Raw genomic sequence first — 27,192 nt, forward strand, 5'->3', positions numbered from 1 at the left:
CTGGCCAATATGAACAAAAGCCTATGGAAAGCTTTGGTTAGGTTCTTCCAACTGTGACAGTTATGTGGTCCTGTAGACATAAATTAAGCACTGAGTTAGTTACTATTCCGTGGTCTGTTTTGTTCTTGCGTGAGTGGTGGCATGGGTGCATGGTAGTCCTGGGTATGCATGGCCCCTGAGCTGAGGCTGGGTCATGCACCAGTCATGCTACACACACGTTGCCCATGAGTGTCACCACTTCATAGGGAAATAAATAGGAATGAGCTGCATGTATTCCTGGAGCTCAGGGAATACAGCTGCAAATTGTTATACTGCTTGCTCCATAGTGACTGATTGAACTCATGGCTTTATTATTCCATGACCAATGCTTTTCTTGTTATTATTTTCTGCTGTAAGAAAGTTTTGACACTGGATTGATCCAGTTCTCTTAACAATATTCTGTAAACAACTAACCTTTAAAGTTTACTAACATTAATTCAAAGTTTTCCTGAAAATATATACAGTGGTGTGAAAAAGTGTTTGCCCCCTTCCTGATTTCTTATTTTTTGCATGTTTGTTACACTGAAATGTTTCAGATCATCAAACAAATTGAAATATTAGACAAAGATAACACAAGTAAACACAAAATGTAGTTTTTAAATGAAGGTTTTTATTATTAAGGGAAAGAAAAACCAAACCTACATGGCCCTGTGTGAAAATGTGATTGCCCCCCCTGTTAAAACATAAATCAACTGTGGTTTATCACATCTTTGGAAAGCTGAGCTCAATTTCTCTAGCCACACCCAGGCCTGATTACTGCCACACCTGTTCTCAATTAAGAAATCACTTAAATAGGACCTGCCTGACAAAGTGAAGTAGACCAAAAGATCCTCAAAAGCTAGACATCATGCTGTGATCCAAAGAAATTCAGGAACAAATGAGAACCAGAGTAATTGAGATTTATCAGTCTGGAAAAGGTTATAAAGCCATTTCTAAAAGCTTTGGAACTCCAGCGAACCACAGTGAGAGCCATCCACAAATGGCGAAAACATGGAACAGTGGTGAACCTTCCCAGGAGTGGCCGGCCAACCAAAATTACCCCAAGAGTACAGCGACGACTCATCCAAGAGGTCACAAAAAACCCCACAACAACATCCAAAGAACTGCAGGCTTCACTTGCCTCAGTTAAGGTCAGTGTTCATGACTCCACCATAAGAAAGAGACTGGGCAAAAATGGCCTGCATGGCAGAGTTCCAAGACGAAAACCACTGCTGAGCAAAAATAACATAAAGGCTCGTCTCAGTTTTGCCAGAAAACATCTTGATGATCCCCAAGACTTTTGGGAAAATACTCTGTGGACTGACGAGACAAAAGTTGAACTTTTTGGAAGGCGTGTTTCCCATTACATCTGGCGTAAAAGTAACACAGCATTTCAGAAAAGAAACATCATACTAACAGTAAAATATGGTGGTGGTAGTGTGATGGTCTGGGGGCTGTTTTGCTGCTTCAGGACCTGGAAGACTTGCTGTGGTAAACAGAACCATGAATTCTGCTGTCTACCAAAAAATCCTGAAGGAGAATGTCCGGCCATCTGTTTGTGACCTCAAGCTGAAGCTCACTTGGGTTCTGCAGCAGGACAATGATCCAAAACACACCAGCAAGTCCACCTCTGAATGGCTTAAGAAAAACAAAATGAAGACTTTGGAGTGGCCTAGTCAAAGTCCTGACCTGAATCCAATTGAGATGTTGTGGCACGACCTTAAAAAAGCAGTTAAGGCTCGAAAACCCTTCCAATTGAATTACACAATTCTGCAAAGATGAGTGGGCCAAAATTCCTCCACAGTGCTGAAAAAGACTCATTGCCAGTTATCGCAAAAGTTTTATTGCAGTTGTTGCTGTTAAGGGTGGCCCAACCAGTTATTAGGTTTTGCAAACATGCAAAAGAATAAGAAATCAGGAAGAGGGCAAACACTTTTTCACACCACTGTAGATTGTGTTAAACACATTATTTAGCTTTCCATCAATTCATGATTCAAACACTTTACTGTTTATAGTTTGTAACCGAAAGAAAAGTTTAGAAATTCCCTTGGTAATGCTCTCTGCTCAGTTCACCAAGAGTAGCTCAGGGACACTTCTGAATCAATCTCCAGCCAGTAAACTGCAGTGACTGAAGAACTTCTTTAGAGTATAATTTAGTTAAATATTGTAGGAGTAGGCACCCACTTGGGAGCAGACACTTTCACCAGTTGCAAACACAGCAGACAGTAACCCAGGAAGCAGGCTTGCTATAGTGGGAGAAAAAGGTTTTGTATTTATATAGAAATCCACAGTACAAGAATCGCACAAAGCAAAGAGTGTTTCTTTATCCCTCATATCTCACTCAAATAATTATATTAGTAATATTGCAAATAATATTCCAAATATCCTACTGTTTCTGTTGACAATTGACTGTCATTTGTAATTAGTAAAGTATTCCACCTAATAATGCAGTATTACTGTGCATGTATAATATGGTTTGTTTTCTTGCTTTTGTATGAGGTGCTACAGGCACATAATACAATTTAAACACATTTGGACATGAGATATTTTATTGTTTTCATTACACAGTTCCCTGAAAAGTGGCTACAGTAATGTTTTATTTTTGTGGCAGCAGAGATTGTTATATAAATCATTGAAGCATTGTCTGTTTTTAATTTATTATATTATATGTATTAATTAAATGTTTGGTTTAAGCAATTTTCACTGTTTGAATTATTTTCAGGCAAGGGGGATTCTACTTTTGCTGAGATACTGAATTTAAAGAATGAAACTTAATTGCACCTACTGTATTTTTAAATGGTCTGAATTGCAGATTTACAAACCAAAATTGTGTGTTTAGAAAATAATATAAAACCACATCTTCAAGAGTGGATATCCAAATACTTGCTTCCATTAAGCTGCAACTTGAAACAGTAGACAGAATGCTTCCGTAGGTTTAAAATGACTGTCTCATCTTTACTAGGTGGTTATAATTGGTACTGTACATGGATGGTTTAGAAGTCTGAAAATGGAGATGAGGGATGCTTTATGCTATAAGTACATTCAAGCTGACCACATCCTTTTTTGTAATTGCATTTAATACAGTTGGTACATCAAACACAAAAGGTTTTCCTTACCATAAATTACAGATATTGAATTTTCATCAGTAGTGTAGTGACACTGGTGAGCTTTAATAGCTGAAATTGTGGTTGTGAATAATACATTATGCATAGACAACATATATTCTAAACAGCATGATTATTTTAAGTAATCTGTTGGCAGAGCTAAAATATAAAAATCTTCCAAAACTAGATTACTAAATATTTGTTATTTTTTCCAACATGACATGGTAGATGACCAGCTGCAGGTTTTCCACATTATAACGGGCCTATTTATTTTAAGACACTTGTCAGAACTTTCAGTTAAGAACTCTCAGTTCTAATATATGTTCTGTATTTTATTATTTTTCTGTTTAGTAACTGTGATAGACCCCAGTTTACAAGACCTTAGAAGTGAAGTGCAGGGTGGGTTTAGATTTGATTGCTTTTTTGCACCCTTGCTGCTCCTGCCCTGCCAGTTCGTCCCTCACTGCCAGGCAGCTGGGATCTCTGTTATACGCAGGGGTATATCCGTTACACAACCAAATCTACAATGGACCAACCTGCGTTCAATAAGACTTTACTGAATTCAGTTATGAAAAGGATAACAGTTACACATTGTCCCTTTATAAAGTGATCATGTAAGACAGTAGTTTTCCATTGTGGATGTTAACTGCTTTATCAATAAACCTGGGTAAGATTGAATTTTACTGCAATATTACACCAACAGCTCACCCCTCCTCATTTTGATCTTGGATCTGACAACAATCCCTCCTGATATCCTAAACATTCAAGCAGAAACAGAATGGCTGAAGAAAAAAAAAATCAAATTTTGTATTGGCCAAGCCAAAGCTGTGAACTAAATCCTGTTGAAAATCATAAAAGGACCTAAGGCACGCTGTTCCTAAGGAAAGCCTCAAACGTCACCACATGAAGTTGATATGCAAGGGAGAATGAGCCAAAGTTTAAAAAAGCCAATTTGAGAAACTGAAATACAGTTACAGGAAATGTCTAATATAACTCACTGCTTGGTGCTACCACTTATTGAATCTTTTAATTCATATTCTTATTCACATGATATCTACTGTTGGATAATTTTGTTAATAAAATAACTCAGATACAATATACTGTATTTTATACCTTTGTGTTATATGCTTAATAAGGTTATCTTTTCATGAAGACCTAATTACTTTTTAGTTCTCAAACAACCATGAACACAGAGCAACTTAGAAGGTTCACACACTTTTTCTTTGGAGTGTATGACCACATTCACTCTTTCTGTGCTGGTTCTCCATCGAGGTCTAGTTAGCAACCAGATGCTGATTATAATTTTGTTTAAAATTATAATGTAAACTAGAGGTCAATGTGCGGTACCTTTATGTCTTGATATTGACACATCTGACTAAATAAGGGATTTAAAAACATAACCTATGTACCTGTAGAACAAAGTGCATATAAACAACATTCTTATTTACACTTTTAGTTTTTTTTTATTTTACCTGTTCCTAGACATTCATGTGGTTTTTCAAGATATGGATGTTTACCACCACATTGCAAAGACATGAGAAGATATGGAAAATAATGGAGTGATAATGTATGATAGGAGCATAAAAATATATATGTAGATATATGTATAAAAATAAAATACAATACAATTTTTAATCAAATGAGACTGGTTTATGGCATTATAAAATATAATTATTTTAAAGGAGACATTTGAAGACAGAAATTATAACTATGATTGATATTGACTATATAGAATGATTAAATGGCTGTGTGTACATAATATTTGGTTAAAAAAAGTCAGAAACCTATATGTAACGAACTATGACAATTAAATTGCTCTTATCCAATTGCTGTGTTTTGGAAATGGGAATAAATAAAGAAAGACTTTTTCCTTGGGGAAATTCTTTTACTCCAGACTGCTGATATGACATCCCACAGAACACATTCTTATCTGGGTCCGCAGCTTTGACCAAGGTCAGTATAGGGGCATTCCAGAGTAACTGCAGCATGAAAAATTACTCTTTTGTTATCAGTCTGACCTAAGGTGTCTTATGTCCAATATCCTATTGCAAATACAGCAACACTGAACAAATAGCAAAGCTAGAACATGAGGCAGAAACGGGACCTGTACCTTAAATAATGGTGGCAAGACCACCTTGCCTTCTTTAAATCATCATTTCAGAGAAAAAAAATCAGGTTAAAATTTGCAGGGATGTAGAATTTTAAATGTGCTAAATATTGTCCTCATCTATTCCCAACACAATCTTGATTAAAAAGAGCAGATATAATGTTTTTGTATTATTATAGAAAAAAGTATTTCCAGCACAAACATATGCTTTTTCAGTTTTCTGTTTCAACTTTACATGTTCAAATATATGTGGGATCTATACTTCGTATGAAATTAACTGGACTTACATTTATATATTGTTTTGTAGGCCTGCACAAACATAAACTGATATTAAATGCAGAACATGCCTTAGAATCTTATATTTCGGACACAAAACTGGTCAATAAAATGTAGAGGAAACTTGCTATATGCCTCATTATAAAAAAGATACATGTCATATGACTAAGAAAATCTCACAGTCAAACTTCAAGGGACTCATCTGTGAAAGACCAAGAATGTGACCTAGTTTGACTTTCACAGGTTCATTGCATTTAAATTCAATTTTTTTTCTATATTGCAGAGGGATTTTTAAAATCCCAAATGGGGTCAAAGTAGTCTCCACAGATGTTTTCAGACATTTATACATTTTGAAATAGCTGTACAACTGCTACGGTTAAAAAATGTAAGTTTTAAAGTATATTCTGAATTTAAAAGAACGCAGAAAGATTAAAAATATTTTTTCAAGAGTTTCAGAAATAAACATTGAGATGGCCCTTGCGAGTTCTTAAGTGTAAATCAGTTGAATTGTAACATGGGGTATATTGGAAGACCAATAGCCTTGCTATTAGCTACTGTTCTTTCGCACACCAAAAAAAAGCACTAGAGTGTTTGGAAAATAATGAGGGTAAGACCAGATGTCTTCATGTTCATTTTGGCACTGTAGGACAGCTCAGGTTTCAAAACTGCCATCTGAATCAACAGAGGTAGCATGACTACATTTTGGGATGCAAGTATTAAGGCACGCACGACCTTAGTGAACATAATTACATTTGGAATCCTAATAATCCAAATGTTATGAATAATGACAGTAATCTAAATGAAATATTACATTTTGCATTGTTCTTAATTTTAATTGAAACTTCAGATAAAAAATCTAGTTTTCAAATATATGTTCAGTACAATGTTTCTCTTTAGTTTGAATCAGTTACTATACTCATGCAGTAAACTTTTCCAAATCTAATCTGCAGAAGGCACAATTAATTTCCACCTACACAACTGAATTAGGACTGTGGAGGAAATTACCACATGAGTACAAAGTAATGGATAATTGCATATCGAGTGACAGAAATCTGAGGCAACTTAGAATTTGATGATATCTAAATAATCAAATTTGGCAAGCTAGTTGAGAGCATTTAGGAGCCGATGCCTGCCAGATTTTAGATTTTGAGGCTCACTAGCAGAGCAGTAGGTATAGATATAGATATCGAAACCATGTGAATTTTCCCGTGAAAGGAATTCTGTATTTTTAACAATTAAAAGCAACATGAAAAAATAAATGTTCTATGTTTTAGTGTTTTCTGAACAAATATGTAAGACAGAAAATAGTTTAACCAGCCTCAACCAATGCGACCTTAATAAGATCCTTTATAACCTTTCCAATTTGAAACAAACAAAATGAAAGACGCTGCTATTAGAATTCATGCCATTCCTTGCATCCTGTATTATAGTTTTAGCTAAGTGACTGTTTTTCAGGAAAGAGCTTCAGAGGATCCTGTGGTGACATTTGTTCACATTTTAGACGTAAAGAAAATGAATGTGGCTAAGCAGCAGTGGCAGATTCCTGAAGTCACTGCACCAATGACAAGCAGTAAAAGCTAGACTATTGCATTTCTGTATCTATTTTAATTTAGTACGTCAGAGAGTTTGTCATAGGAACACTAAAGTCTGGAATAAATTAAAACTTCATCCCACATCCCACTTGCAAATTCCAAACCCCAATTATTGATGACAACTTTCCCCTGGGTAGTCACAAGATGCCTTTGGCAAGCTGCACTCAAGTGACGTGTGGAAATTATGACTCTTGGGTCAATGATTTGATTTAATTAGTGTCAAGGATTCTTGAGGATTCTGTGCATTTATATCAAATCTAATTATGAAATAGCTGTGAACAAATAACAATAATAATCATGATTAAAAAAATAATCTTTACTGTTACAAGAAGGATTGAAGGTTTCAGACTTGAGGCATACTGCATTAAGAGATTGTGGGTGTTTATTCCTGGGACAAGTTGCTGTAAGGGACAGCGACTAATTGTGTGAATGGTGTAAATATTTACTTACTGTATCTTGTTTTTGCCTGGCAGCTGGAGGTGGCTGGTTTTCAGATAGAATGACACACTTTTATATAAAAATACATATCTCAATTGAAAGCAGTGCAGATACAGTATGAAAACTATTATAAAATCTAGATACAAAGAAAGAACAATGAGTTTTCACATTATTATTCAAATGAAAAAATCTACATCAGCATCAAAGTTAATACTGTCACCACAGAGGCCACTTTTATCTTGCTTTTGTTTAATATGTTTAAGAACTGGCACCTTTCCACCATAGTTCCAAGTTCTAAGTATGCACATATAAAATTTAAGAAAAGTACATTGAAACTCAGGGAGTTAAAAAGGCTAATACCATTGTACTCCTCATTTTAGCTCAACCACAGCAGTACATCAGGAGCTGAGCTGGGATGTAATGAAACTGTTGGCTCCAGTTCCCAACTCAAATCATTAGGCCATTCTCCCTCTATCAGAAGCCTAAATGGGATTCAGGAGGTTAAATGAAAGAAAAGACCTTGTGCAGTTTCAAGGAGACAATATAGGAGAGAGTAAAAGTGAAAGAAGCATTTAAGTGATGAATGACTTGGGCATTATTGTAAACCCTTTCCAGTGAATATGCAGCTTACCAGAAGCAGAATACTTACCAGTGTCCATTTTATGCAATTTAAAAGTCTTTCTAGTACTGTCAGTCTGCCTCACTTTCAAGCAATATACTGTACTCGACACTATTCCCACAAGAACAAACATCTCAACTTGGTTCACACTTTCTAGAAGACAAAGCCATATTGTGACATTGAATTAACATAAGGAACTAAGAGCATATTTAAAATCTTTTCTTCTTTCCTTATAGCAGCTTACAAGTCTTATGTTGATGTTTTTCTTTTACTGTTCCCATAAAAAAGAATATGGAGAAACGTGCTTCTATAGAAGTAATGTGATCTTTAATTCCATGTGTAACAAAGACAGCACTAGTATGTGGACTGGTCTGTGTCTCTTTATTGTCTTTACAATCAGAACTGCAAAACAGCTTAGACCTAAATGGTATACAAAAGCAAAAAAGTACTGTATTTAAATAGAAGAAAATGTTTTTTTTTTGAAAAAACCCAGTGTTTATCTCAAGAGTTTACTGTTCACCTCAGTGCAAATATACAACTGCTGTCAGATAAGAAGTAAAAAAGGTTCTGTCATGTAAACAAAAACTCCAAGAGTAGAAATAATGGACCTGCCACTCAAACATTGACAACAACAAAGAGCAGAAAGATAGAAAAAATAGTCTCCACATATAAAAGTAATATAATATATGAGAAAATAAATAAATTTGTATTTAACACTGTCTTTCACAAAACGTCATGTTGACAAAGAGCACAGCAATATGAAAGCAATCATTCACAGAGGAACAATAGGTACTTTACAACATCGGGCACTGTCTCATTTTTCTTGTTAAGATACAATTTTGTGTATGCACTCCATGTTAGACTGCAAAGATTTGTTCGGACATATAAATGGAATAGCATAAAAAATGGGTCTCTCTTGGCAGAATCCTAGATTTCCCAAAAGTTTAGAGGCAATATCTAGAGGTGTAGAGGTTTTCTATATCCTCAGTTCTGATCTGCAATGAGGTGCTGTACATCATCTACTCCTATTGTACACTGATGAATATAAACCAGCAAACGTAGGAGGATCATCTTTTTCTCTTTAAAATGGATATATGTGCATTAACAACCATAGTGTATGCCCTTAAGCAATAAAGGAGGTATTGACGAGCAATTAGAAAAATTTGCCTGTTAAATATGTAAGCTTAAATAATACATTGTGATAGTCTTGAATAGATTTTTGTATACATGTGGTCTCTGAACATATGTACGTCATTTTAAAATTCTGTGGCAAAGCTCTAAGCAGAAAATTTTGTTGTTTACTAATATCAAAAGCTCATGACAGCATAATAAATAAATTATCTTCTCTGTGAGCAGAGCCTGAAATTTCACTGGAGACACTGGTATAAGGGGACTCCGGTTGACAGGCTAAACAGGCCTCTGCATCCCTAACTTCAAACTAAAACTAGAAAAGACATTTTTTTTAAAAGCTCTATGGATGAGTTCCAATATTCTGTTTATTTATGTGTAACTAATAGCGTATTTTTATTTGTGTTTAAAAGAGCGAAAACAGACTCTTGTTTTTGCAGGAAACCTGTGTCATTCAGCTTATCTCAAGTGGATACATAACAAGCTTATCAGTATCTTGTTTACCAGACAGTGTCTGCCATTAATGTTAAACACCACCAGAGCATTGGGCAGGTAATACTCTTGCCTTGTGAGAGGTACAGAAGCTGCTGGAGGGAGAGAGTTGCTTGTTTACTGGCTTGTGTCCTCAAGGATTCGACTCCATTAGTTGCTGCTGCAAAGAACTCCTTTGTGTCAGAAACTTAATGGTCAGAAAGAACTTCAAAGATCTCCCTGGAGATTTCCTGACAGCAGCTATCAACTGCACAGTTCAGTTGCCATCCATATAAATTTAATAAAAATGACAAAAAAGGGCACAAAAATGTAAATCATTAAAAAACGTTTTGTAAAAAAATCAAAAGTATATGAAAATAAAACAACATATTATAGGGTTAAGTAATATCTGAATCATAAATTCAAGTTTCATAAACATTGCCTTTTTTCATATCATGTGCAAATACAGTACTTCATAAAAAGAAAAAGGCCTTTATGAAAGCAGCTATTAACCTGATCACAGATGGACAGAGACCTGCTATATAATATCCACTTTAAATGTGAAACAATAGTACAGTGCACCACCTAAGTCAACTGAGAGCAAATTCTCATTTACAGTGAAGACCGACAACAGGGTACTCACTGGAGCAATTTGAGTGAAGTACCTTCCTCAAGTGTAAAACAGCAGTATTCCACCTGTGATTTAACCCATGTCTCAGGTTGGAGCCCAGAGCCCCAACCATTTCTCCATTCTGCTGCCGCATATTAATATTAACAATTGTGCAACATTTCTCGGGGAATGAATTGAGGAAATGAGAAAATGGAATGGAATGAGTCTTTGTGATTCGAAGCCTAATGTCAGTCCTCCAATTTTAAATTATATTTTAAATTATTTGAAATCATATTTTTGTAAAACTATATAGAATCTAACTATAATGTCTTTTATATAACTATAATGTCTTTTAATTATATTTGGATATTATTTTGCATTTAGGTATTGTATCATTTTTTGCTTATTATCTTTGTAATGTTTAAATACAGTTACCTATTCAGGATTAAAGTATATTTCATATTTTACAATTTACCATAGATAAGTTGTACAGAAGTAATCCTGCATATTCTGCATATCAATACAAGAAACTGTTGCAGGAGAAATTTGAATACTGTACTGTAAAGAAAATCTATGTCTCTCTATATATAGTACTTATCTATTCCTATCTGTCTTTCTATCTTGCTGATTTGGAATATTACAGGTTCTGTCAGGTAGGATATGCTCAACCTATGAACAGTCACATCAGAAATTAAAATTTACATTTCTGTTTTTTGAGAAAATAAATCTTTCCAAGTGTCTCATTTCATATATATTTACTACAGGAGTGTATTGTGCATTGTTTTGGCTATAGGTTTTTTCTGAAAAACCATCAGCTGAAGTTTACTTATTCCAACACAGTATTATAGACAGGAGGCAGATGCTGGGGTTGTGCTGTCATAAACAACACAGTTAGGATCCTTTCTGTAATACATTTTTATTTTACCTCTAAACAAATTTTAAATCAAGAACAAACTGGAGCTGCCATATCTCTGTGTGCTATTTCATTTAGTACTGTTGAAGAAAACCTCTACAATTTTACATTAAGAAAAGAGTTGGAATTGAACATGAAGCTGAAGCATATTTCTATTTCTTCTACAGAACGATACAGATGGTAATATATGCTCTAAACCTATATTTAATCATATTTTAAATCTTCTATAAGGGTTAAATGCTGTGAGCTTTTTCATAAACCACTTATGTTCTCACTCTTGTGATTTATCACTTCCCAATTCATACTGCCCAGTTGTAATTTATTAGTTTTTTTTTCATTATTAACAAATTTGTATTATATTACATTAAAATACGTAAGCAGATACAAATCAAAACATAAAGAGAAAGGAAGAAAAGAAAGAGGAAGATGAAAGTGAGAACAAAACTATAGGAGAAAAATCATATAAGGGGACTGTTTGAATGAATTACAAGAGAATTGACCTTTGTTTAAACTGAGACAGTTCTTAAGGATGAGCATTTTAATTTAGTGGAAGAATAGAAATATAACTACTGTACAAAGAAATTTAGCCATCTGAGATTTAAAAGGAACCCCAGATCTGCAAGATACTGTAGAAATTTTAGCTGTATTAAGACCAGCTGGTAAAAGACATCACACATGAAGGTTGACAGCAATCAGGGAATTGTCATTGAGTAGGTGCAGTATGAGACTGATTTGTATGGCCACAGTCAGAAGTGCTCTATCACAGTTTCATTCCCAAAATATATTTAAACCCTGAGCACACCTGTGACAGAAAGCAACAGAAGCAATTCTCATCTAGAACTGACTGTATGGTGTTACACGGATGAACTTGTTCAAAATGTACCGATGGTGTCAAGACATTTTCTGAAAAAGAAAAAATACTTCTGAAAACCTGAGCCCCCATAGGACTATCATCCAGACTATCTAGTTTTCTGTCCCATATATAAGTGTCTGGGACTGAAGTAGGTTTTATTCGAAGACTGAAAAATCTTTTACAGGGATGAGACGAGAACCCTTTCTAGAACATTTGAAAACAATGAATTCATCCGCTAAATGAAAAGAAAGGGCAGCATCTCAAAAGGTGTGAAGGGATGAGAGAAGTCTGATATACATAAAACATCTTGGGAATTTAATGAAATTAGTAGATTTCCTTTAACATGTTAAAATAGGCATTGTCTATTGCAGTCACAAATGTCACTGATGTGTGTACATTATGAGAGAATCATGGTAGACCAGTGATACTCTTCTATGTGAAAGAGAATTTTGAATGTCCCTGTATGGTAACCTGGGGCACTACACTGTCATTTGGATGAGATGATAAACTGAGTTCCTGACTTGATCATTAAAAGTCCCATAGCAGTTTGAAATAACAGCATGCTAACCCTACAGTTCCAGTTAAATTCTGCTTTGGGATTGTTGGCAGTTTGTCCCACCTAAATAAATAAATCTACCCTTTAATTCTATTAGTAAAATGATTTTTCATGTATCCACCTGATCTGCTGTCATGCATCACTAAGGTGTTCTGCAATTCAGTAGTGGATAAAATGGGTTACTTTCCTCCTATATGCAAAACACATAGGAAACTGCAGATATAATTAATTATATTCTTGGAATTCTGTTCTAATACTGGTGAGTTTTTAATTTGATTTGTAAAGCAATTTTTAATGTTTAACCTTATTGTCTTGAAGGTTTTTTTTAGTTAGTTCTTCCTCCAACTATTTAATTGCAATTTCTAATTTCTAATCAAATCAAAGCAACTGAAGATGCCCCTAATAAAGCTCTTAATTTCTTATCATAGAGATTAAGGGTTAGTTTCAAAAATTTAATTTTGTCTTTAAAAATTGTTAGATATTTTGTAAGAAGACTTCATTCTTTAATAAGAAAAAAACTATATACAACCATTTAAAACAACTTATTTCTCAAACCAAATCTTTTTGTTTTATGTATTGCACATAAATGAGCAATACATTTATATAGTGTTTGTTCTGATATCTATGAGCACCAGGAAATTTGTGATAGGTATTTTAATAAAAAGCAATCTGGCTTTTATAATAATACAGTACATAATACGTAATACAGTACATCTAAACATTCAGTTCACTTAATTGATTAATTCAAGACTTGTGCTTTCCAGGACATAACATTACAATTGACTAGGCAACAAAAACTGCTGAGATGCATGGCATTGTGCAAGCATACTGTACCACAGAACTCATTGCCAGAACAAGAAACTTTTAGTTCAATAGTTTATTCCAGGATACATAACTTATTAGTCCCAAAAAATAAAAAAAGAATAGGAAAGAAGGATAGATCAAAAGTAGGCTGAACCCTTGGTAATAATACCATTATGGTGTTGTGAGCTACACATATATGATATATGATTCCCTGCAGATTGAGATATAAAAAAACAAAGCAACGAGAAAGGAAAAAAGGGGGATGTAGGAGATTGTTCAGTGCCTTAAATAATGGACTAGATGAGGTGAAACATTTATGCAACGGTGAGATCTTTGTATTTGTGACACAAATTGTTTTGTTACTGTTACTGGTGGATAAGTAAGATGAACAGTATATTGTAGATATTTTTCATTGCCAAGTAATGTGGAAATCTGGGTTTTCCAAATTTCTATGTGGGAGCAAAGGATTTTTGATTGTATGCTGTGAAAGCTGAATAACCAGGAAAACAAAAGCAAAAGGTATCTGCTAGGTTGAAGATTTTCTGTATGCTTGGAGAATTGTTTCTTACTATATGTATACAGTACATCGGAGAAGTATGAATGTATAGGATTTGTTCTTATTTAGATCGGAGTCATAAATCCTGTGGTCTTTTACACTTACTAAGATGAGCAGATATCTGAAGATGCAGAAGAGATTTCTGGCTAAAGTTGATGGCATCATCCTCTACAATTTTTGTCTTCTAGCACAGTCATTTTGTTAGCTTTGAAGCCTTGTTTTTGTTTCTGTCCTTCCTGAAGTCTGCCTCTCTATAACTCAAATAATATCAATCAATTTTACTAACATGCTATTATGACCATTGAAGATGTGGCATTATGCTTATTAAGAGGGCCAAAACAGTTTTAACTTCAGCAATGGGGTCTTCTTTGATATAGAAACAACTGAAACCCAGGGGCATCAGAGAAATTCAAAGTCTACAGGTTATCTAGACACATATTTTATGGAGTATACGTTTTTTTTAAGCTTTATTAGCCTGCTAATAAACAGAAAGGAGAAGGTGGTCCCTAGTTTATAAAGTTTTTTTGACATATGTGGAAATAATACAGCTGTTGGACTATGAAGGACTTACACTAATGGGTTACATTCCTACTCTTTTTCTTTTGTTCCTCCATCTTTTTTAAATAATTCTGAGAATCAGCATTGAGTAAAGGGTATATGAGCTATACTGTACCATCACCTTGGACAGAACAACCAGAAGATAATGCTCTGTAAGTCTTTAATATCTCTGTAAAATTTTAAGAGCTGTTGCAATAAGGATCTTAGCACTTTCCAAGATTCCACATCTAAGTTTATTTTTGCTCTTATTTTTTATTACTATTGTGTGGAGGGAATGCCTGTGTGCTCCAGAAATCAGATACACCAAATACTGTATAATTATCTTTCTATGACAAAAATACTATGAGGATGAAAGGTTTTCTTTCCTCTGTCAGTGAACAGGAAACCTGCAAATTCATAATCAACATGCCAATAAAACGTACTGGAAGTTGGAATGCAACAAAATGGCAGAATGTTTAGGGATAACTTCAGATATATCGTATAAATACAAGGTCTTCTCTATATCACTATATTGTATGTATATTATTAAGCTTACAGTACTTAGAGAAAGTATTCTGTGAAAAAAACATAATTGCAGTCCCGTAAATGAAGGTACACAGTCTAGTGCACAACCTACAGGATCAATGGTATTTCTTTGCATTTGTAGAGAAAAGATAAAGTAAATCATAATGTAAATATTTTATAAACACTTATTATAATAAGTTACTAAGCTCTCTGGCATTATTCCCATTTTTTATGAATGAACTCTCACATATCTCCAGTAGCTCTTTTATCTGATCGTTGTCCACTTAAATCTTAAGAGTATAATATATTTGGAAAATGTAAAAAAACGGAGATGAAAATAAAAAACACAACCAATGAATATTGTGGCCTAATAAAAAATACATCACAGCTTTCTTTATCTTTGTATTTTTTCCAAGTTATTACCATCTGAAAACACCCCTGGAGTAAAAGGCTTCTGCACTCACTATATCACTTTCAAATACCATCTGTGCAGTTGTTTGTGATTTACTCAGCGCGCAAAGGAATTCACCTTGATACATCACAAAAAGACTATTCCAAAGACACTGGATGAAGATGCTGTAAAAAGAAAGCTATGACAACCAAAAGGAAAATGGCATGGGTTGAGTGAGTAAAAACATGTGTGCTTACGCTGTGTTGCATTGTCTTCCAGACACTCCTCTGGAAAGCCGCATAAAACAGAAAAAGGAAGGATTTCATTGAAAAAGTAGGAACAGTGGAGAAGGAAAAGAAAAACATATCTTTGGAGTAACAGACAGAGTTCTTCAATTACAAAGAAATCGAATATCAGTCATTGCATTTGACAAATTATACTGCTCAGATAACCAGTTTCTCTCCTAATTGCAATGGCAACTTACACGATTATGTAATACCTCAGATAAAGCAATGAAAAGAGGGCTTCTTCTATCAAAAACCATATTTATGCATTTAACATCACAGTTGCTGATAAAATCTGAATAAAGAAAAAAAAACTGAATTTGTTTTAAACAGCTTAAACATTGCATATACTGTATATCTGAAGTGGCTAAAATATATTTGACCTAAAACAATTTAGGCACTGTAATCCTGTGCAATAGATTGCTTGAAATGTTATTCATGATTGAAAATGAAAAAAACAAATGAAAAAGAAATACAGTAAAAACATTTTTCTACCTTAACAGAGACACAGAAGCCTAATAAGAAAATAAAGCATTTGAGACTTACAGTATATACTATCTCATTTTGTTTTGTTTGAGGTTGATCTGTAACCTCAGAACCTGTTTACAAGACCTGTATTTATATTACTATAAATTTTGATTTGCTATAGTATTGTAAGAATTAGGCTTTATCGTACTTTACTGATTATTAATATATAGGTAGTGGACATAAAAATGGAAACACCTGGGTAAAAGAAGGATACTGGGCATGTTGAATACATAGTCTTCCACACAGGTGTGGATCGTGCATTAATTAAGCAAGTATCATCCTGACATGCTTCAGGTCATATATGTTGTACAGGCCTGGCTGCCTATGACTAGTATGGCTGCAATAGGAGACCTCAGTAAGTTTGAAAGAGAGTTTATTGTTGTGGTATTTGGCAGGAGCTTCAGTGACCAAGACACTGTAGATATTTGATGAGCAGCAGTGTCTAAGGTGATGTAAGCAAGGAAGGGATAGACATTAACAATAAAAGACAAGTGTTGGTAGAAGCAAAGAATTGCTATATCCCTGAATTAATTTGAATAATTAATTCATACATTTAAAACTAGCATGCAACTAGCCTTTGAGAACCCCTTATAGTAGGATAACTAGTAAAGTATTCAAGTTGCAGGGCACAAATTGCTCATCATGCCTGACAATTCACATTTTCAAGTAGATCAGTACAAAGAGCACAAACAGAACAGTGCAAAAATGTAATAAGATTTTATGAATTATTGTTTCTTGACAGACAAGTAAACATGTACTGTAGCTCCAACCTAAAGAATTTTACGTTCTTGAGTGCTTGGTTCAAACAGAGTTCTGGTGGTTCTGTAATGAAGTAGAGCTCATTTTTCTGACATTAGTCAATGCTAATCGCTTCTCAGATGAGTGAACATCTTCACCCTATGTTGCAACATTTTTTTCCTGCAGGGAGGAAAGTCCTCCAGGATGAAAATGCCCCATCCATGGAGCATGTATGGTTGCCCAGTGGTTTGATGAGCATGACACTGATGTTATCCATATTTCATGGCCTTCTCAGTCACCAGATCTAAACCCAATTGAACATTTATAGCATATTCTGTAACTATTTTTCATATGGACGTATTGTGCCATATTTCTCCTAAATAATTCAAGATGCAGGTAAATTTTGTGTCAGGAAATACTGTATGTATTTGTTGGACCAATGTCGTGCCAAGTGACTTTACAGTGGTGTTTTCAATTTGATGTCCATTACCTGTAAATATTGTACAGTATATATTTAAATAGATATACTTTTATAAACACATACAGTATACTGTATATATTTGTATACTGTATATGTTTGTTCTTTCATAATACAAAGAAAAATATATATTAACATTAATACTGATATTTTATATCATTCTAGTTTGGCACTACAGCAACAGTGGGAACTAGAATTCTAGAAATGTTAATTGTTACATTATATATGTTATAATAGATAAAACATGATATATGTTATAATATACATTATATATTTCTACTTAAATCATCTAGAAAAAGTGTTTCACTGAAGAAATGAAAAAACACACTTTTAGCCATTGTACAATACTCCACTTGTCGATCATTTAATGAAAACTACACTACAGATTTCTGCCTGTTTAGCTAAATATGTAGGATCAGAGTGCATATTGTGTACTCAGTACATATTTTCATCAACCACATGTTCTTTAAATTGCCAAGTTAGTTGTTTGAAATTATTGGTTTTGTAATGCAACCCAAAGAGAGTAATGCTCTGTAAAGCTGAAGTGCCTATTAAATATTTAGTGCTTAAAAAGTACTGTGGGTAAACCTACTTCTTTAAGCTCTGTTAAGAAGCTGGTAATTTATTTATTTAGCTCATTTTATAAATTGTAAAAGGAAAACAAAACATGTACTTCCCTTATGTCAGAGATAAGTCCTAAAAAGAGACGCAGTAATGTAAATTACTATTGTTTTTTTTTCTTTCTTAAATAGCTGTGAAACCAAAAAAAAAACCCAATGTAATAATGAGTATCATAAGCTGTAGTGTAAATTGCTTGGTAATGTGTTACACTATTTTATATCATTTTCAAAAGTAGGAACACTCACAAAAAAAAAACTAATTCTTCAAATGTGAGTTCTTACTTTTCAGGGTATCAAGGACTGACAGTCTGATAGCACACAGAAATCAAAAGCCAAGCGTGACCAGAAGATGTGTACAAAGAATTAATTTAACAGCTCTGGAAGGTTAAGTCTGTAGATCACAAGCTTTAATCAAGAGGGATTTCTTGTCAACCGAAGCACGGCAAGACATCCAGGAGACTAATAATGTTTACACTGAGACAAGATTATTTCAGATGGCTCACACTGACAGTCATGCCCATGTGCTTACCAGTCTGTCAAGGCTCGTTCCGGCAGCTGTGGTGGGCCTTTCTTCAGGACTGTACGGCCTGAAACGAGGATTGAAAACCTCTGGGACACCACGAGTTGATCTGCCTAAACCAGATGGTTTGGGCTGCCCACATCCTTGAAAAACCTACAATTCCATAAATAAATAAATGAAATTACATACATCCTAAATTAACCATATATCACTGCTATAAAACTAGTTATCTAATTCTACCAAGACCATGATATTTCTGAAAAAAATAATAATCAAACAATGTACTGTAGTTAAGTTTTTTTCAACTTTGGTGTATGTCAGCATTTCTCATATTAGTAGGCTTTGGACAGTGTTCTTGGCAAGCGCATGCATATACAAAAAAAGATTAAATTTCGGGCATCACCACTAAAGAAATTTTAGTAATGAAGACTTTTTTAAACTGCATATACAGAAAATGAAAATTAGATGTTACTGACAAAGGAAGACTTTTTCTATGCATTGGTCATACTTAAATCATAAAGTAGAGGGGGAAATAACTCCCTCCATTGCATTTGCAAGCACTTTATGTTGTCTTTGACGTAAAAAATTGATTTTTATCTTATTCTTTTCAGCATGCATATTTATTGCCTTATTGGACTTGGACGCTGACACAGCAGCCTTTGATTTTACTCTAAATACAGATTACATTTTCAACAGTGTGATAGCACAGAAATAAGGACCTGCCTTCTGAATAAGAAGAACAGAAGTTGAGTTTTTACATAGAAAACAATGGGATTCCAGAACACAAAGTTAAATAGCAAAACATAAACAATGATACAACATTATAAATGAATAGAAAACTGTAAGATTCTCTGACGGAATCCAGTATACAGCAATCGGTGTTGTAATACAGTAATAAGGAATACATTACTTTATAAGGCTGTAAAATGCAATTAAACACATTTTATTAAATTGTGAATGCATACGAAAGGTTATATATTAAATACCTGCAGTATTTTACTTTTGTATGGAATTTTTGGTGTGTTGGTTATGATCAGTCATTATATTTCTGTGTGCAGTGGCATCTTGATAAAAGTGCAGAAAATAATTTGGCTCTTTATTGCTATGTACAGTTGATTGAAATGGCATGATTCACTCACTAGTGCTGTAAATCTGCTCTAAACCTAACATTTGAACAAGAAACAAAAAAGATAATATATTCTAAATATTCAAAATGACAGGGATATTTCTGTTTTGGTATGTTCACAATTCTATACTGTACAAAACCAGTATTTATGCACTGTATTGGTCTTCATATTATAACTCAAAATTGTATGATACATTTAAGAACACATATTGTATAAAATAAGGGTTTTTATGGGAGATTTCAACTTTCCTCATATACAGTATACTGAGAAAAAGCAATAAAACTGTTAACAGCAGAGACCTAATGGTATGCATAGCTAAAGACCACTTCTCGGAAGAACACTTATTAGATGGAATGCGTGTACCGAGCTAGACTTTTAAATCAAAACACAACTTAAGAGAAATAGGACAGGATACTGTAGATTAATCAAATAGAATAGGATAGGATAGATGGAATCAGTACAGAAAAGTAGGAAAAAGTTTAAGAAGATTCTGGTACAGAACAGATATATTACACGAGTAGAGAAATCAAAAGCTAGAAAGCATTAATGATTTAATAAATCAATGAATAAACATAAAAGGAGAAAAAAAGCAATCTATAAAATGAGCAAAAATTAACACAATGCAGTGTGAAGCCATGTATATTATTAGTAACACCATTTATTTCCATATTCACTTTCCTCATGCCCCAAGGACATTTATTGTATGTAAATACACAAACACAATATCCATTGTTCAAAACCTTCTGAGTAAGGCAATCAAGATTGAAGTGTAAACACTGCTAAACTCAACTGAAATACAGTTGTCCTTATGAAACATTGCTGTTTCACAATAGCTCAGAAATACCATCTTAAATAAATGAGGACTGAGAGTTTATATACGTGGAGCAAAAAATATATATATATACACAAGTCATAACTGAGGAATTGTTAAGTGATATTGATGATGTTGATACTTTTGGAGTTTATATTTTAAACAGTGAGCCTAACCTTAAGAGATTACAGATCGGACTGCATGTACTTTCTTCCAAATAGTATCTAAAACAGAACAAGAAAAGGTTTGACTCCTGTCTTTGGTGGTGTCTGTTATCTTGATGATGATTGAGTGCTATACAGATATTTGTGCAATACATGACAAACGTTATCTTACTTTGTTGACCTCATATGTTGCACACCAATAATATAACAATATAAATTCACAGATAATACAACAATAGAAATTTATACAATATACTTTACTGACACTGCAATAAATACAGATTAGACTAAACCTTGTCTCAGGAGTTTTGAGGGTGCATTACATAATTTCATAATGTTTTTTAATGGGGATTTTTTAATGAGTAAGCTTTGCTAAATTGCCATCTAGACAAGAAGCAATGAGTGTTAATTGGATTTCAAAGGGAGGTATCGCACTGCAAAACAAATACCAATATACCAATATATAAAATAACAGGCCAAAATAAATACCAGAAATGCAAATTTTATAATACCGCATAAAAACTGCCTAGTTTTTCAATAATAATTGGTTTACTGAATGTTTCTATAGTATTTTAGTTTTTTTGGCATATGTCTGTGGTATGTGTCAGCCATGATATTTGAGGATAGTGTGAGCTTAAAAATATGCTGGGTGATATTATTTACTGAATGATGAATTTATCATAATGTGGGAAAATGCACAAGAATCTTCAGAAGCTTTACATTTAATCATTTTTTTGTTACATTAAAATGTCATTTTATGAGAAGCACTAAACTGAAATAAACCAACTATGGAACTACTGACCCCTAGCTCTCTGTGTGGGTTTTCAGATGAAAAGGACACTGAATGTTTAGATCTAGTACTGTACTTGTCAATACATTCAATTTCAATTGAAATACAAAGCAGAACAAAAAGTACTCTTGTTGTACTCTAAAAAATAGCTATGTGCTTTACTGCTTCTTTTTCAGTACTCTAGCAGCATGTGCTTAAAAAACAGGCCACCACTAAGAAGAAATCACATTCTACACTCACAAATATTAAAATTGTTTTGAATGAGAAATTACATTTTCACTTCAACATCTGTACCTACTGTATTGTACCTACAATATTAAAGATAAAGTAATAATATGGTATGTGATTATTTAAATAATAAGTAAAACATACATTAAATACTACTAAATGCCACTAAGACTATTTTCTCAAAATGGCACTAAGACTCCAAGGCTAACATGTACAATTTATATCTCAGAAAGCCATGATAAATCTGTGCCCGTTTATCTACACAACTACAGTACATACAGTACCAGAAATGGAAAATTCAGGTTGTTATTAACATTCAAGTGTAACAGAAGGTCAAAAACAGTAAGTAATTGTGCTGTCATATATCAAAATTAAGCTGAATTCCTACATGATTGATTTGAATTGAATGCTAAAAAACATGATCAACATTCCAATTAGCTTACCAAATATTCATGCTTTCCAGTTTAGTATATGGCTAAATTTTGTGCCTTCACCTGATGTGTTAATATGGTAAAATATTTAATTATTTTTCTGTATTTACAGTAATTGTTAGTATGCCACATTTCTAAACTGTTAAGAAGAAATAAATAAACAGTTCACTCTATTAAACAAGCAAACTAAGGCAGGTACTCACTGGAATGCAATCCAGTTTTTATATAAAAATCAAAGTTTCACATAAACTTGTGAATGGTGTGTACCTTTGATGAGACTTGTACACTGTTGTCCTGCATATTCATGATGGCTTCTGAAATCTTGACATCAATTGGCTCCATGACAGACTCAATATTGAATGGTCCCTCCAACCTTTCTGCTACCAGCAACATAGCATCTGTCATAAATGAAAAGGAGACATTCCATAAGGACTAGGACAAAACATAAACTAAAAAAATACACAAGTATACCAGAATAGCAAGTCGCTATGTCCAGACTGTCAAAAGGATAAGACCTTACAAAAGGGATGCGTTGGAGAATATGAAATATTGAAAACTATCTGCTTCCATGAATGTAGTTGTCACAATGTCACTTTTTTTTCTTTTTATTTCCAGGAATTAGGCTGAATTTTGTGTTGTCTTGTGTTAGCCTCCAATATTGTAAAAATAATTCATGTCCTGGTCATTTCTTCTGACTCTCAGAGAAATGTTTTCTAGATCACGTACTGTACACTCAAACTGTGCCAAAGGCCAGACAATAGAATATAATCTTTGGGGTGCCTGGCAGAATATGAAATAACATTGTTTGTGAAAGGTGAGTAAAACGTTAAAAGGTATGTCAAGAGCTCATAATGAAAATCAGTTCACTTTGACCTCTGTGATCCAAATCCCCAGGACTCATGATGGATTACAAATAACATCGAAGCAAAGGGTTGGACAAGACCAGGTTTAATCCTAGAATTCTGTTTGGCTTATAGAGTGATAGCTATATAGAGTTAACTTACAGGGATGTTCTGTTTACAATTAGCTTTTCTAGTGTCTCAACAGTGGCATAATCACTCTATTGGGAGTTTTATAATGCTGATAATAATAATGCCAACACTGCCATATAGAATTATGTAAACTGTGTATCAAGGACAAACCTCCACTTCAGGCATTGCTAAAGCCTTTCAACACCCCATTATTAACCCATGCTGTTAAAAGTGAAAACTGGGCAAAGTGTTTGAAAATTATCCTTATTGAGTCTAAGAACTGTAAGTTTCAAAATGAATTTTCAGACAATTCCCTGCCATTTTTGTTTTTTCTCTCACTCTAAAACATATTCGCTAATAGATACTCCAAGTCTAAAAAGTGCTTTCAAGTAATGAATGTAGTTAAGATAATTTTGTTTTGAGTAATGAAACTCTTTACTCACCAACTATGAATAAAACACTAATCACAGTTGAACTACTTTTTAAATTAGATCAAAATATTTTTTGTTAAAATTAATTTGATGTCCCTTTACAGACTTACAGACTACAAAACAGCCACCTGATACACATTTCATTCTTTGGACTCCACTCTTCACTAATACCTTGTTATTCAGAAATACATCTGTGGTTCTAATGTTTCCAATGTTGTTATCTGGCCATTACAGAAGTGATGAAAAAAACAGGTTGAATGTTTTTTATAATCCCACTCAGACAGCTGTGTGCACATTCTGAATGAATTTCTGAATGAAATGCTGGTCCTTGCAGAAAGAATATTTTGGAGAAAAGAATGTGTCGAATACTATCAACTCTATGGTCTGTTCAAGCAAAAGAAAAGGGGTATGTGTTTTGGTGATCGCTCTAAAATTATCTTCTGCAATACTTGTTGTTAATATAGTAATTTTGATGCATGTTTCACAGGTTACTGAAGTGAATTTCAGAAAGATATTTAAAAGAGTATTTGGTCTTTATTATCAGTATGCTTTTTTGATCAAGTGCCTTAGTCATTGTGCAGCATGAGGTTATGAATTAAGAATGTCTTTCCTAATTGACTCTGAAATTATAAGAAAATACCTTGTTCATCATTGCATAAAGAGGTGAACTGGGCATATGAAAATGAAATAAGCTCATTATCACAACAGATGATTTTCTTAACAGCCCTGCTTCTAGGAGGAGTTTTAATTTAAATATAAATCAACCTCAGAACCAGTAGCATTGACCACGCATTTAACAAAATGCTAAGTGCTGTGTAGACAAATTATTATCCCATTTTAGAAAAATTTCACCTGGGTATTCAGCTAGTGCTGTAAAACACATTATCCCAGCACATTTCAGATGTCCTGAACAAGACAAATGAGCCTCTCATATTACCGAATCAAGATTTAAGTGTATGTCAGAATCTTATTTGGCTCAGCTTCAAGAAGTATTTATTTCAAGATCTCCATAACATTTAAAAAAAGCACCATAAAAACCCATATATTAGCTGACTAGGTGGGCATCAACAAGAATAAGTCAAGCAATTTTATATGTACCCATCTACTCGTCTATCCATCTATTTTCTTCAACTCTGAAAGGCCTGTGCGTAAATCTATTATTTGCCTGTAGATTGGACTTTTCTCTAGCAAAAACAAAATACCTCACATAAAAAGCAACAAAATATTGATTGATTACATTCCCAGTGCCATCATCTCCTGGACTGTAACCTTCACAGTAAAAAAAAGAGTATACTGAAACAGAATTATAAAAAAAGAATCCCGAATCCAAAGAACTAATGAATTATGGGGAAACATCAACTTCTAAACCTGTTCCAAGATCCACTTTTTTACACAATGTCTCATATTCCTCAATCCATTCCTTTTTATTTCTAATTTAATTGCATTTCATTAAAAATACAAGTTTCCTCACCGATTTTTCCATTGTAGCTTGTGATATTGAATACTAATTTTAGTTATTTGTTTAACACTTATATATATATTTTTTCTGACACTAAATTCAGGTATTACGAATATGTTACAAAATTTTGATTACAGCTTCCAGCGACAGTACAACCTGTGCTCATAGAATAAACCTAATCAAAGGATAATGCTAAGCTAATGATTGTAGGAAAAAGAAACTAAGGTCAAAATTAAACAGATACAGACAGTTTATTGTAGCATGACTTTATGCATCATGCACAGTCTATTGCAGGCATTCATGCAGAAGGCTAATATTTATACCATGGGGATAGAAAGGGGAATTAAGCCCACACAGTTTCCTCTCTTTTGGAAATGTCAAAATCTGCAACTAATCTTGTAGGTACACAACCAGAATCTGCAACTAAGAGGGGAGAAAATGCCAACTGATACAGACTGGCAAATATCGATAGCTATTACATAGCTTTTGCACCAATGTTGAAAACAACCAGAGCATCAGAAATTTGTTTTTCGGCTGTGTCACAAAAGAATCAACTCAAACAGAACTGCTATATTTTGCTTGACCACAAGCCAAGAATTTTGTGTATTTCTAAAACATTAAGTGCTGACTTCTGGACTTAATGGAACATTTTTGGAGATCACTTGCATATCAAGCTGAGGATCTTGTTGTGAGTCTTACACAAAACAATCCCATATAAAACAGTCAAAGGGCAGACTGTTGGTCTTATTTTCAAATGAATTTTTTAACTGGAACAGTCAAATTGGAACTTTTCACTACATATATTTTCTGGAGTGTCTTAAAACTGACATGTCTGTGAGAAGCAATTTCATTCATGGGTGTGTAAAGGAACAACTGACTGTTGGTTTCAGCCAGTAGAGGGACATCCTAGAAAGAAAAGAAGAGCAGGCATTCATACAGTTGTACAGTAATAAAATAATGTAATGTAATTTTTTATTACGCTTCTCTGAAAATAGGTACAGAACACAGGGGAAGGTGTCTAGTCTTGTGATGAGTTCAATCCTATGGGTTCAGGGAACAGTCTAGAGGTGAGACCAGATTGAAACAGTTTTAGTTGAGTGAGTCACTGATAAAGCTCAGTGCTCATTGGTCAGCTTGGTGTATACAAATCGTGTATACCATATTGGAATTTCCCACCAGTTATGGAAATAGGTAAAGCAAAAGGGTTTGTTAAGACAAGTTAGCTCATAAGAATATAAGAAAGGTTAAAAAGGAGGGGAGGCCATTCGGCCTATCCAGCCAATTTGATAATTAGTAGTTAATTCAAGGATATTATCCAGCCATTTCTTGAAAGAAGCCAGGGTATTGACTTAAACAACATGGGTGGGGAGCTTGTTTCATACTCCCATAATCCAGTGGGTAAAGAACTGCTTCCTATTCTCGGATTTAAGTGCACATCCATTTAGTCTTCACTTGTGTCTTTTGCCTCACGTTTCATTCTGAAATTAGCTCACTCTCCAAGGAGCCACTGGTCAATTGGAAAAGGAGGTGAGAACTCTCTTGTAGATGGGGCAACTTCATCTGCCAGTTCAAGCTAAAACAAACCTGTTAAAATTTATATAAAAGTTGAATCTGGGCAGACCAGAATGTTACAGATTATATTACAGATTAACTAAGAGGAATGACAATTATTTTACACCAGGTTTAGTGTGGCCTCAAACCTGGTTGCTAGATTTTACTGGAGTTCATGCAGTTAATGTGAGTATATCCTATTTTGCCATGATATCAGGATAACCAGATTTAGAAAACTGAACAGTATGATTGAGCCTAAATATTATTTTAACATACTGTATTTTCTCTAACATTTTCATATATACTGTATAATTTGTTTTTTAATAGGTACATAATTAGCAAGGACATATTTAAGTTTTGGTTGAAATAGAAAATTGTTTTTCTATGTACTGTTTATTCAAAACAGCTCAAAGCATGCTGATGTTTTCCTTTGAGTAGGAAAGTATAATATTTCTGCATAGAGACATACAATATATGTTAAACTATAGAGTATAACATGTCTTAGAAGAAGCTGCTAGATGGTTTTCCCTGTTTATAAAGCTGTCAATATGATGGGCTTGTAT

At 33.9% G+C, this 27,192-nt stretch overlaps 1 protein-coding gene across 2 annotated transcripts in view; it reads right to left on the reverse strand.

Moving 5' to 3' along the window:
* gpc6a (glypican 6a) overlaps positions 1 to 27,192 on the reverse strand; it is a 338,150-nt gene that overhangs the window by 35,410 nt on the left and 275,548 nt on the right. The window contains exons 5-7 of one of the 2 annotated variants that reach the window (XM_015363660.2): positions 22,485 to 22,615; positions 18,676 to 18,819; positions 15,756 to 15,785 (exon numbers count right to left, since the gene is read on the reverse strand). In XM_015363660.2, the coding sequence (XP_015219146.1) occupies positions 15,756 to 15,785; positions 18,676 to 18,819; positions 22,485 to 22,615 (305 nt within the window). The remainder of the gene's footprint in view (positions 1 to 15,755; positions 15,786 to 18,675; positions 18,820 to 22,484; positions 22,616 to 27,192) is intronic. The other variant, XM_006638995.3, reaches the window with a different exon arrangement.

Source organism: Lepisosteus oculatus, chromosome 15 (genome assembly GCF_040954835.1).
Source record: "Lepisosteus oculatus isolate fLepOcu1 chromosome 15, fLepOcu1.hap2, whole genome shotgun sequence".
In the NCBI taxonomy this organism is placed as follows: Eukaryota; Metazoa; Chordata; class Actinopteri; order Semionotiformes; family Lepisosteidae; genus Lepisosteus; species Lepisosteus oculatus.